We start from the raw sequence: 12,209 nt of genomic DNA on the forward strand, positions 1-12,209 counted from the left end.
TTCAATAAAAATTAACAGACTAACATGTTTCACTTCTCAAATTCCATATTCAACTATACTAATATACTGCCTAAATACCTGAATAACATATCTACTACTCAAATTACTTCATATTTATACTATACTAATTTTCAACACTAATCCTTTATGGGTTCCGGAGTGGCGTGCTACTCGCCAGAAAAGCGCTTCAACGCCCATCAGGGGTAACAAGTGCTATATGAATGCAAATCTTTCTTCCCCTTTTATCCATCCGCTATCCTTCTCACTCCAAGTAACAGACTAATATCCACCACTGAAATTACCTCATATTTCACCATATTAATTCACCACTAATCCTCTATAGGCTCCCTGAATAGCATGCGTCAACAAGCGAGCGATAGATAAATACGAACCTTTGTCCTACTCTATCCTTTTGCTATCATTCCAAATCCAAATAACTGATTAACTTATCCACCACTTAAAATGTACTTGCATGTTTCACTATACTAATTCAACACTAATCCTCTGTGGGTCCCGGAGTAGCGTGCTACCCGCCGAAAAAGCGCTTCGACGCCTCGTCAGGGGTAGTAAGCGCTATATAAATGCAATTACAATACAATACAAAAAATAGAATGAGAGCGCACGTTTTGGGTCCAGACGGTGGAGCCGTTCTTCCTCTTTAGAGGGATGCGGTGGCGGAAAGAAGGTTGGCAAGGTGATAGACTGCCCGATGTGGAAGGCTGTGACGACCTTGGGCAGGAAAGATGGCTTAGTACGCAACACAACCTTGTCCGGATGGACAGAAAGGAAGGGAGGAGTACAAGAAAGGGGCTGGAGCTCACTCACTCTCCTGGCAGAGGTGATGGCAACCAGGAAAGCAGTCTTCAAAGTAAGAAGGCGGAGAGGACAGTTGTGAAGTGGCTCAAAGGGAGCGCACATCAGAAACGTAAGAACAAGGTTCAAGTCCCACTGAGGCATCACAAACGGAACAGGAGGGAACGTGTGTGTGATGCCCTTCAGAAAGCGATTTACAATAGGGGACTTGAACAAAGAAGGTTGATCAGGCAGCCTTAGAAAGGCTGAAAGGGCAGAAAGGTAGCCCTTGATAGTGCCCAGAGCAGAATCCTGCTGGGCAAGAGAAAGAAGGAAGAGAAGAACCTCTGAGAGAGGGGCAGCAAGAGGATCCACAGCCTTTGCTGTGCACCATGCCACAAATCTGTTTCACCTGCAGGCGTATACCGACTTTGTGGAGGGATGCCTGGCTGCCAGAATGACGTTACAGACTTCAGGAGGCAAGTCAAATGGCCTCGACTGTCGCCGCTCAATCTCCAAGCATGGAGGTGGAGACTGGACAGGTTCAGGTGGAGGACCGTCCCCTGCTGCTGCGACAGAAGGTCCTCCCGAAGAGGCAGACGAACCAGGGCATCGACTGACATACTGAGTAGCTCTGGATACCAGTACCTTCGTGCCCAGTCCGGAGCCACAAGGATGACTTGGGCCCGGTCGCGCTTGATCTTCTTCAGCACTCTGGGCAGAAGTGGTATAGGCGGAAAGGCGTACAATAGACCGCAACTCCACTCGCGACGAAAAGCGTCTCTGAGCGAGTGCCGCCTTGGAAATTCCAACGCGCAGAATTAATGACATTGCGCGTTCTCTTTGGTGGCGAATAGATCTAACCAAGGGTCTCCCCATCGCTGAAAGAGGCCTTGCGCCACGTCCGAGTTCAGACGCCATTCGTGATCCATCCTGCACCGACTGCTGAGCTCGTCCGCCCTGGCGTTCAGAGAACCTGCCAGGTGTTGAGCCACCAGGGTCACGCCCTGGCGTTCCAGCCACTGCCAGTGGCGCAGAGCCTCCTGGCAAAGGGTCCACGACCCCACCCCGCCCTGTTTGTTGCAGTACCACATGGCGGTGGTGTTGTCCGTGAACACCTGCACTACACTCCCCCGGACAGAGGGAAGGAATGCTTTCAGTGCTAGACGAATCGCCCGCAACTCCAAAAGGTTGATGTGGAGCCGGGCCTCCGCCGGAGACCAGAGGTCTCTGATCTCCGCCTCTCCCATGTGGCCTCCCCAGCCCTGGAGTGACGCGTCCGTCACAACTACGTGCTCCGGTTGGGGAAGGGAGAGGGATCTGCCACAGACCCAATCGCGGTCCGTGAGCCACCACTGCAGCTGTCTCGCAGTGCCCTCCGAGATCAGGATGTGGTCGGACAGGTTGCCCTGATGCTGGGCCCACTGAAACTTCAGGTCCCACTGCAGAGCCCGCATCCGCCACCTGGCGTGATGCACCAGTAGGATGCAGGAGGCCATCAGCCCCAGAAGCCGCAGTGTCAACCTGACCGAGACCTGGGATAAAGGCTGAAATAGTGGAATCAGAGCCTGAATATCCCGGACCCGCTGTTCGGGAGGATAAACCCGAAACTGCGCTGAGTCCAGAACCGCTCCGATGAAGAGGAGCTTCTGAGAGGGGCACAGGTGTGACTTCGGCACATTGAGGGAGAACCCCAGCTGGTGCAGGAGGTCTGCTGTTGTCTGGAGGTGGCTGATGAATGTTTGGGGCGAGCCCGCCTTCAACAACCAGTCGTCGAGGTAGGGGAAGACAAACCGCTAACCTGCGCAGATGAGCTGCGACCACCGCCTTCACCTTTGTGAACACCCGTGGGGCGCTGGTAAGGCCGAAAGGGAGCATGGTGTACTGAAAGTGCTCGTGGCCAACTGTGAACCGCAGGTAGCGCCGGTGGGCCGGCAGGACGGGGATGTGGAAATAAGCGTCCAGGGCAGCTAAGACCTGAGCCAGTGTCGGCATTTTGAACTTCTCCTTCCGGAGGAAGCCGTTGACGTTCCTTAGGTCCAAGATAGGGCGTAGGCCCCCTTTGCCCTTCTTGGGTACCAGAAAGTAGTGGGAGTAACAACCACACCCTACTTCTGGCCCAGGAACGCGCTCGATGGCCCCCTTGGCCAAGAGGGCTGTAACTTCCTCCTGCAGAAGCCGCAAATGATCCCCCGATACTCGGTGGTACTGCGGTGGCATGGCTGGAGGAGTCGCCTCGAAGGGGAGGGAGTAGCCCCTTCGGACGATTTGCAGCACCCACCTGTCCGACGTTACAGTGCGCCAGTGGAGGAGGTGATGGCGAACCCTGCCCCCCACTGGTGTCACATGGGCCTGAAAGCACGGACTAGGAGGGTTTTGAGGCGGATGCTGCGGGGGAAGGTGTGGACTGACCTCGCCGTTGTCCCCGACCGCCTCCCCGGCGGTTTCCACGGCCGCCACCGCGTTGGGTATTACCTTGCGGAGCGTGGCTGGCAGCACGTGTGGGTACACCCCTTCCGTGGCCACGAAAGGAGTGAAAGGCAGCCGATTGCTGGCGCGGTGCCGAGAGGCCCAAGGACTTGGCCGTAGCCCTGGAGTCCTTAAAGCGCTCAAGCGCATGGTCTGCCTTGTCGCCAAAAAGGCGACGGCCATCAAACAGCATTTCCATCAGTGTGTTTTGGACATCGGCCGAAAAGTTGGCGGACCTCAACCAGGCGTGACGTCTGACCGCCACCGTCGTTGCCATCGCTCTACCTAGTGAGTCGGTGGTATCCAGCCCACACCGGATAGAATATCTGGCTGCGTCCCGGCCCTCCACAAGGGCTTGGCCGAGTTTGGCCCGTACCTCCAACGGACACTCTGGCAGCACTTCCGCAACCGTATCCCACAGAGAGTGGGTGTAGCGGCCCAAGAGGCATGCGGTGTTGGAAGACCGCAGTCCCAGACTAAGGGATGAGAAGATCTTTTTACCGTACTGCTCATACCTCTTGGATTCCCTGTCCGGCGGAGCCGACGGGAATGCGTTCTGGGAGTTGGAGGCCTGGATGACCAGGCTCTCGGGGGTGGGGTGGGTGGACAGGAAACATGGGTCACCCGGAGCGGTGGCGTCTGGCCACGTTCCTATCTACAGGCGAACCTGTAGTGGGCTTGGACCAAGTGCCCAAAAGAACGTCGGTCAAGGCCTCATTAAACGGCTGCAGAGGCTCAGCTGAGCATCACTGCGACTTAAGGACCTCAGTGAGGAGGTTAGTCCTCACGGCCGCGACTGGGAGCTCAAGGCCCAAGGCCTTGGCTGCCCTCGTCAACACCACACTGTAGGTTGCCCCCTCCTCCGTAGCCACGGTAGGAGGTGAGACAAAGCCAGTGTCGGGCGAAGTGTCCAGACCACTGGCACCCCCAAGTTCACCTGTCCAGTCCTCCTGGGACTGACATTCACGTGTCAGAAGGTCCTCAGACCCCTCCCAATACTCCTCATCACCCATCTCCTGGTACTCAGGGTCAGAAAAGGATGGGGCCGGTTCATGGAAAGTAAACTCTCCGAACGGCATCTGAAGCGGCGCCCAACGCGCCGGAAAAGGGTCGAGGGAGGCATCGGGGAAGGCGGCGCCGGGGGCGACACCTGTGGGGTCGGTGCCGGGGAGGTCGTCAAGTCCACCGGCGACGACCCGGATCCGGAACCGGATCCAATGGGGCCCTGCGGCGTCGGAGCCGAAGCACCCGACGGCGTCGGGACCGAAGCCCCCGACCCGCTAGGCCCCCCAGACGGGTCCACTGGGCCCGGAGGCGCCGCGGAGCCTGTCGGAGGAGAGAGGGACCTCATGGCCATGAGGAACCGCTCGATCTCCTCCGGCGTCGCGTTAGGCCCAGGGACCGAAGGGTATGGTGCCGGACGCGGCGCCTGCGACTCCGTCGGAGCCACGTGGGCGGTGTCATCAGAACCCCCGGCTGCGTCGTGCGAGCGTCGGGGGGAGTCGGAAGAGCAATGACGTCTCTTCGACTTCTTGTGCTTACCTGATGACTTCGACCCGGAGGAGTGATGTCGACTCCCGGAGCTCCGATGGCTCCTCTCCCGCGACCTCCGTCGGGACCGTTCTCTGCGCGGGACCGACTGTCGGAGTTAGAGTCGCTTGCGGGACCGCTCCCGCCTAGCTTTCGAAGTCAAGGCCCGACAGTCGGAGCAGGTCTTGTCGTCGTGATCGACGCCGAGGCAGTGGACACGCCGACGGTGAGGGTCGGTGACCGACATCAGTCGGTCGCAATCCTCACAGTGCTTGAAACCTGGCATCCCTACCGGCACCGATCGGAGACGAAGACTCGAAAAAGGACGATCAAAAGATCAAAAAAGAGTTAGACAAAAAGTGACTACGGTACCACTTTTTCCGGATCTGCGCTGCTGGCGCGGAAAAAAGAAGAACTGACGTCAGCACGCGGAGGCGGCGTCTAAGTACTCCGACGACGTCATCACGGCGCCGACGACGGAGCCGCAGACGACGCCTACCGACGTGCAAGGGTATTGCTACGCAAAAAATTTCCGGATCCAGACTGACGCCTGGGGATATTCTAAGGTAAGGAATCTATCACGAACGTGTCTCATTCAGATAGGCAGGCTTTCGACCCACCCACTCAACAGAAACCGTCATTCTCTCTGTAGTGGATGGCATGAGAAGAAGAAGGAGCAGATAGAGGCAATACCCAGGCACTGCTCATCTTCGATTTATCAGTGGCCTTTGACACCGTAGAGCTTGCCATTCTGAGACCGCTGGACTAAAGGGTGTTGCATTAGATTGCATGAAATCTTTTTTCCCTTTTTTGTTCCTAATCAGTCTGTCTCTTTCTCTATTGCTCATCGAGGGTCCAACTAAATTGCGGTGTACCATAGGTATCTTCCCTATCCCCTCATCTTTTTAATGTCTACATTCTTCCTCTGGCACATCCTATTCGGTAGCGGAAGGTGAAAATATAGAACTAAGCTGACAATATGCAGCTGATTTTCACCAAAATAAAGCAGTGAGACTGGTCTTTCGATAACCCAGGTATTGTCACACCAAACCTCTGATGGAGAAGTATTGGCTCCCTGTAGCTCAGCATACCATTTTCAAAACAGGCTGAACCATTTTTAAATCACATCACAATAAAAAGCCCGGGCTTTATATCCACAATAATCCAGAGCTACAAGCCAAAGCGTAATTTCAGATCGGACCACCTGAACCTTTTAACAGTACAGAGATTCAAGAGGAGGGCAGAGCAAGACTTTCTGTGATTGGCCCCTAACATTGAACTCCTTACCGCCTCAAATTAGACCGGCAGCCAACTATATGAGCTTCAGGAAGTTCCTGAAAAGCTGGCTGTTCAGACACACATGACTAACTTCCTGCTAGATGTCACCTCTATTTACCTCAGCGCTAAGAAACCTTTTTGGTGTACGTGCACTATACAAATGCCGTATAACATAGCAGGCGGGGGCTGACATGCACGAACGAGGGGAGATAACAGTGCTGATCTCCACTAAAAGCTATGGAGTGCCCTACAACACTAGGTGCTATAGATAACTTGGGGTCCTCCAGCCCAGAGGTACCCCAACTTCCATGTCCCCTAGCACTCATGCACACTCCATACAATCATGGGAAATCAGGCACAGCCATGACATACTACCTAGATCTACTAGAGAGCCACAAGGCAGTGAGTCCGTTGTTTAAAAAAGGCTTAAAGCCACAAGTATAATCCGTACCACAAACCGCTAGTCATGTCATGACCTTGTCACATAGGCAGTATCCGCCAATGTTAGGATTGACATTTGGGCAAACCACTGTTACCTAACAGTGTGAAGACATGTTGGTGAATGCATGCTAAAATCATGTAGAGTATGACCGCCGAGCTACTCTTTGATGCATGCCGCCTGCACTAGAAAATTAGATTTGGCAGAATGAGCAGCTCCGTAAACCTAGTTATCGCATGGACTTTCAACTATACAGTGACAAAAAGGGAGAACCTGGTCCCAAACGTACATGAGGTGATCAAGGGTTCCACTCAACCATGCTAGACTATGGAAAGTCACCTCATCAAAAAACGCCATTTACATCAGCCTGGATTCTCACTGTATCTTTTTTGATGCTGAAAGCCAAACATAAATCTCATTGCTAACCTGCAATCAGATGCTCGTTGCACTAATGGTATTCAGTTGTTAGTAACTCACCTCTCAATGGCTCGTGATGGCCTGGGCAAGTTGGAAACTGGTCAAGCAGTTTAAAAACAGATCTACATTGAGATTGTAGTTTCAGAGAATTGGAGTGCTTTTTCTGATTTTTAGAGACGAACATAACACTATTGGGGAAAGAGATGCCTTAATCAAGGCATAGCAGAAGGATCTGAAGATATGAAAGTGGTTTTTCATGATATTAAGTGGTAGAAGGTCGAGATAATAGTTGAAGTAGTTAAATAATTGATCATCCTTGCTAATTCCAATGAAAGAGTTTCAGGATTCTGTTGTTTGAGGAGGGAGTCCAGTAAGGAGAGATTATTTCAAACTTAAGTTGTAAGTAAAATAAAAGGGGAATTTTCACAATTCGTACGGGTTCGGTTAAGAGTCCATGCTTCCTCCTTACTTGCTGACCAGTGAACATGACCAGTTGAAATAAGCGTCTATCAAGTTTATGAAGTAAAGAAAGTAGCTCCATATAGCAGGCTAATACATTCTGGAGGTTCACTATCCAAAAGTGTAGTTTGTCGGGACATTATTATAAAATTACATTCCAACATCGGTCTTCATTACCCTGATGACTTGAGAAATTTCCAGCATTACAACCATTAGTTTCTTTGCCTTTTGGGGAAATCATTTGTTTCAGCATTAGGACAATTATCAATTTTCTAAATTTGAATTGCCTATCATTTTTTGGGTGTGTTAGCGGTAGGTTCTTCTAAAATTCTAATGCTTTCGAGTTCCCTGAAATCTACTGCACTTATTTGTAGGAGTAAATGCCTTCCCGTAAGCTTCCAGTTTCAGGGAAGTTGGACCTGGAAGTCACACTGGTTTACCTTTCTCCGTTTCATGTTGAGTAAGATTGTTTTCAGTCTTCTGGTACCTCAAGCATATGTCTGAGTTGGTTGCTGACCATGACATTTGTACGAGTAGAACTTTCCCTGAATATCTTCCTCAGCTACCACAACAAGTAATGCCTACTTGATCAGGAAGCCTAAAAATCATATTGGTCTAGATTTCAGGTCTTTTTTCCAAAAGGTTCCGCATTGTCACATGGAATATCTAGAGTACAACATTCTATACACACTGTTATTTACATGGTATAGTTGGCGCTTGAATTGTCTTCCATCAGGAAACCACTTTCTTTGCACTTCTCTCTTTTGATAGATAGTCCAGTAGGATGGTCATTCTCTTTCATGTTTCTTTATAATATCTGGTACGATTGCAAAAGGATTGGTGGCCAGGACGGCAGTAGGTTCTGTGGCTGTTAATTTTTTTGTTGTCTGTTGGTAGAGAACACAGCTGAGTGGTAAACTAACTACTCATACTGCAGTGATGACCAGCAGCTGCATCTTGGTCTCACCTATTTTGGGTTAAGCTTTATATTTCATTGCGTTTTTCCAATGATGGTGTCCAAAATACAAGAAATACCCTGTAACCATCTATAGATTTTGGACTAATGGTCGAGTCACAAAAGGTCTTGTGACTCAAAAACAGCTTTGAACAAAAACAGCTTGGAAACGTCTGCATCCAACACTAGACTGAGTATGCAGAACATCTGTAGCCACATAAGTTATTGACAAATTTTGCAGGCTCCCTTGGGGCAATGTTGTTGGACTTCGGTCAAGGCAAGCGTAATCTGTCTAAAAGGCTCTGCCGTAGGAACATATATGAACTTACATTTTGCAGGTGTCATTGGGGCAATGTTAATAAACTTTGCTCAAGGCAACAGTAAAATGTAAAAAAAAAAAAATAGTTATGCTGTAGGAACATATTTGTAGTGCCGTTTTTAGGTTTCCTACTGTACAAATCAACTACCTACTACTTTGACCAGTTGAAGACTTAAGAACAGAAGGCAATTCTAGGGAAACCTCTTTGAGAGGCCCAGGCAATTATGTCTGGAAAGTTGTTGTGTTGTGGACATAACTGGTCTACATTCACTAAAGATTTTTGGAGTCTTAGATTATTTTATGAAGCAGAGTAGTAAACATCTGGCAGAAGTTCCAATGGTTTCATGTAATAATGCCTTTTCGTAGCGGGTTGAACTTTGATTCTCTTCTGCATGGATTACATGTTTTCCTCCATCCTGATCCTTCTTCAGATCACACCTGTTTATGTGGCTTTCCCTCATCAGGATTTTCGTGAAATCCTAGAGTTGGGGACAAAGGTACTGGCACACTATTTTTTTTACAAAGTGCTAGTTAAATTTTGCAACATTTATAATGTGGTGACCAACTTTAGTTTCATGTTAATTTTTGGGGATTTTCACCTTGGCTTATTGCCATACAAACCAAATTATCTAAATGTAATCTGCAAATTGACCTGTAATCCTGCTTTCAAATTCAAACTTGCATCTAGAGTTTACAATAATGTTTGGTCATGGCTAATTAGAATTGGAATAGATGTATTAAAAGGTGCAAGAGGTGTCCTTACATTCTTTGCATCAAGGCAGCCATTATGCTCTTACAGAAAAAGTTTGGCCTTAGAAAGAAAATTACAATAATTATTTTTGATATGATTAGTCATTAAAAATGTATTTTTCGCATTATGGTTGGAGGGAGTCTGTTAACCATTCTGCCAGGTATTATTTTGACATAAATACAAAGGGTAACCATCTTAAGTCGACAGTAACGGCCACAAAGGTTCAGAGAGTTGGGTAGCTAGCTGCAGCACAAGTGAAGCATGCAATATGGCCTTAGGAATAATTGATAACATTTTTCAAAAGAATGAGGTTTAGGATTCTGAAAAGGTTAGTGAGCTAACAAAGCAAAACAACGCTATAGGTAAGCAAAAGTTAATTAAGAGCAAAAAGAGAAATCGAGTAACTGCAAAGCCACAAAGTAGTTTATTTTAAGTACTTTGGCGAATGTTACCAAAAGGAAGACCAATGGTTATTGGCTGGCTGACATATACTAGAAAGTGATCAATAGCCACTAAATGCATGGGAAGAAAAACATGGGAAACTAGACAAATGTGAACAAGATTCACACATTGGTGGGAGGGGGATATTAATAAGGAAAACACACAAGACAATAATTCACATATGTTTAATGGTTGCAAATATACAATTAGGGACTATAAAAAAAAGTACATCTTAAATCTACCTTTGTTCCACAGTTGATAAGATGAAACAAAAGGCTTTCTCTAACAGGGCGGCTAAAGCTTCTAGAAGAGAACACTGCTAACCCTAGTGTTATGAAATGTTACGCAAAAACATTCTCACATTTTTGACTAAGAAACATTCTCTAAAAAGAAAAATCAAAAACACAAAATATGGTCAAAGAAAAACAAACCATGTAGAGAGGTTGAGGTTCAAGTAATGCATCCACTTTATGAAGCACATTCTAGCTACCGCCAGCTCTTAACAAGATCTCCCCCCGGGCAAGTCTCCTTCGCAGTAAAAGTCTGTGAATCCTACCATCCAATCAAGACCAGACAGCAAAAATTTGGATCTGTAGGATGGCTGTGCAAATACTGAAAACCTGCAACTGGGACAGTACATGCGGCTTGCTATGGCGATGAAGCCAAGAGGGGGCCTATACAATCTTTCAATAGTCCTGGGTTCTTCGGGAAATTGAATGAAAAATATATCCTTAGGTGCACTGTATCTGTAGGAATTGTAACAAAAATAATAAAAATAAACAAACAATATGTACAAATGTGGGGAGCTTAGAAGAGCAGAATGAACAGAGTATACGGGAATACCATGGCAAACTGGTAATCAGCATTTACATTTTATTCGTATTTTAATTTTATTTTATCATACCCGCTTATCTGATAAACTGCAAAAGAATTCCTGCATGTTAATGAGATTGATAACACTTGCTTTGGCAACATTGGCAATACAAGTGTACCCCCTTAATAGCCTCACTTAACCGTAATATCAGCACTTCACCTGTTCGCTGTATCCAAACACATGAAATTAAACAGACTGACTAACACTCCATACACATAGTTAAAACCTAAAGGTTATCTTGGGACTGAGGTGCCAACTGCCTATTTGCCAAAAATGTAAGTATCCTTGGATGACACAGATAATCACTCAAACAGCATAATTTAATCAGCGTTCATCCCACTACAACCGGTTTTACCCATAGTAAAAGAATGTTAAAGTGTGTGCCTCCTTGGCCAGTTGGGTAAGTAACAAGATACCAAGGCCATACCAACAACCCACTGACTTTCTTGAATGAAAGGGACAGGTGAACATTTTTCGTTTTGTAGAAGTAGACTATCCTTTACAAAAAAACGAATTTGCTAAAATCAGTGGCAAGATTCCAGCAAGAATAGAAAATGGAGGCTGGTGCCCTCAATCGCCTGGGTAACCCGAACCTAAGCAGAGAATGAAGTGAAACTCAGGACCTGAGGCTCGATTTGACAACATTGGTACATTTTGAAGTGAAGAAGATTGAATTTGAATTGCAGTCTCTCTACCTTCAGATTTTACAAAGAATGATGTCCAGGAAGCTTCATTTGTGTACTTTATCAGTGAATACTTTGGGATAACTACAACAATAACCTCTGTGTACATGACCTAGCACCAATATTTTGATTTCTATAACTATCCATCCAACCTCATCCCAGCAGAAGTAGAGGCCTTTGGGAACTATTTCTCAACTAGTTTGCAGTTTTAATTCAATTAAAAAACATTCATTTTCTAGTAAAAAATAAAGAGTCATAATATAATCACAGGTGAGAGTAAATTTACAGTCCAGGTTGTGGGGTGAAAACGTGTGGGCGTCTGTGTATCAAGCTCAAGTGCATGAAAACTTCAGAATTCTTCAGTACAGTGTTGCAGGAGGCGTCACAGTAGTGTTTTCTGACTATTAAATCCAGCTCTGCACAGTCCCGCCTCAGTGCCGACATCACCTTCACAAATAATATAGTCACTGTAAACTCCAGGGTCATCGAGCGTAAGCTCATGATCTCTGTATAGCTACCTCCACTTGCGGGCTCTCAGACTTCAACGAGAACCAAAAAAGTTCTTAAGTTCCCAGGACGAAGACAGCTGGAGCCCTTAGGAGGAGGAGTAGAGGGACACAGAACTAGTCTATATTCCTTAGAGTGCTATGTAGGTACCAGCAACTTTACAGCAGTCGACCCCTGCACTCTGTTGATCCACAGCAGCACAAAAGCACCTTTCCCTCGACGCTGCCGACATCATAGTTATAATCCCAGGTCAACTCAGTTCCTGCACGTATCCTCCTAATGAGAAGAAATAGGA

The 12,209-nt window shown here is 47.5% G+C and overlaps 1 protein-coding gene across 3 annotated transcripts in view; it reads right to left on the bottom strand.

The window, feature by feature from the left end:
• Positions 1-10,020: 10,020 nt before the first annotated feature.
• SETDB1 (SET domain bifurcated histone lysine methyltransferase 1) overlaps positions 10,021-12,209 on the bottom strand; it is a 144,250-nt gene continuing 142,061 nt past the window's right edge. For all 3 annotated transcript variants that reach the window (XM_078669412.1, XM_078669410.1, XM_078669411.1), the window contains one exon: positions 10,021-12,190. In XM_078669412.1, the coding sequence (XP_078525538.1) occupies positions 12,073-12,190 (118 nt within the window). In that variant the 3' untranslated portion in view covers positions 10,021-12,072. The remainder of the gene's footprint in view (positions 12,191-12,209) is intronic.

This window comes from Lissotriton helveticus, chromosome 12 (assembly GCF_964261635.1).
Source record: "Lissotriton helveticus chromosome 12, aLisHel1.1, whole genome shotgun sequence".
NCBI classification, from domain to species: domain Eukaryota; kingdom Metazoa; phylum Chordata; class Amphibia; order Caudata; family Salamandridae; genus Lissotriton; species Lissotriton helveticus.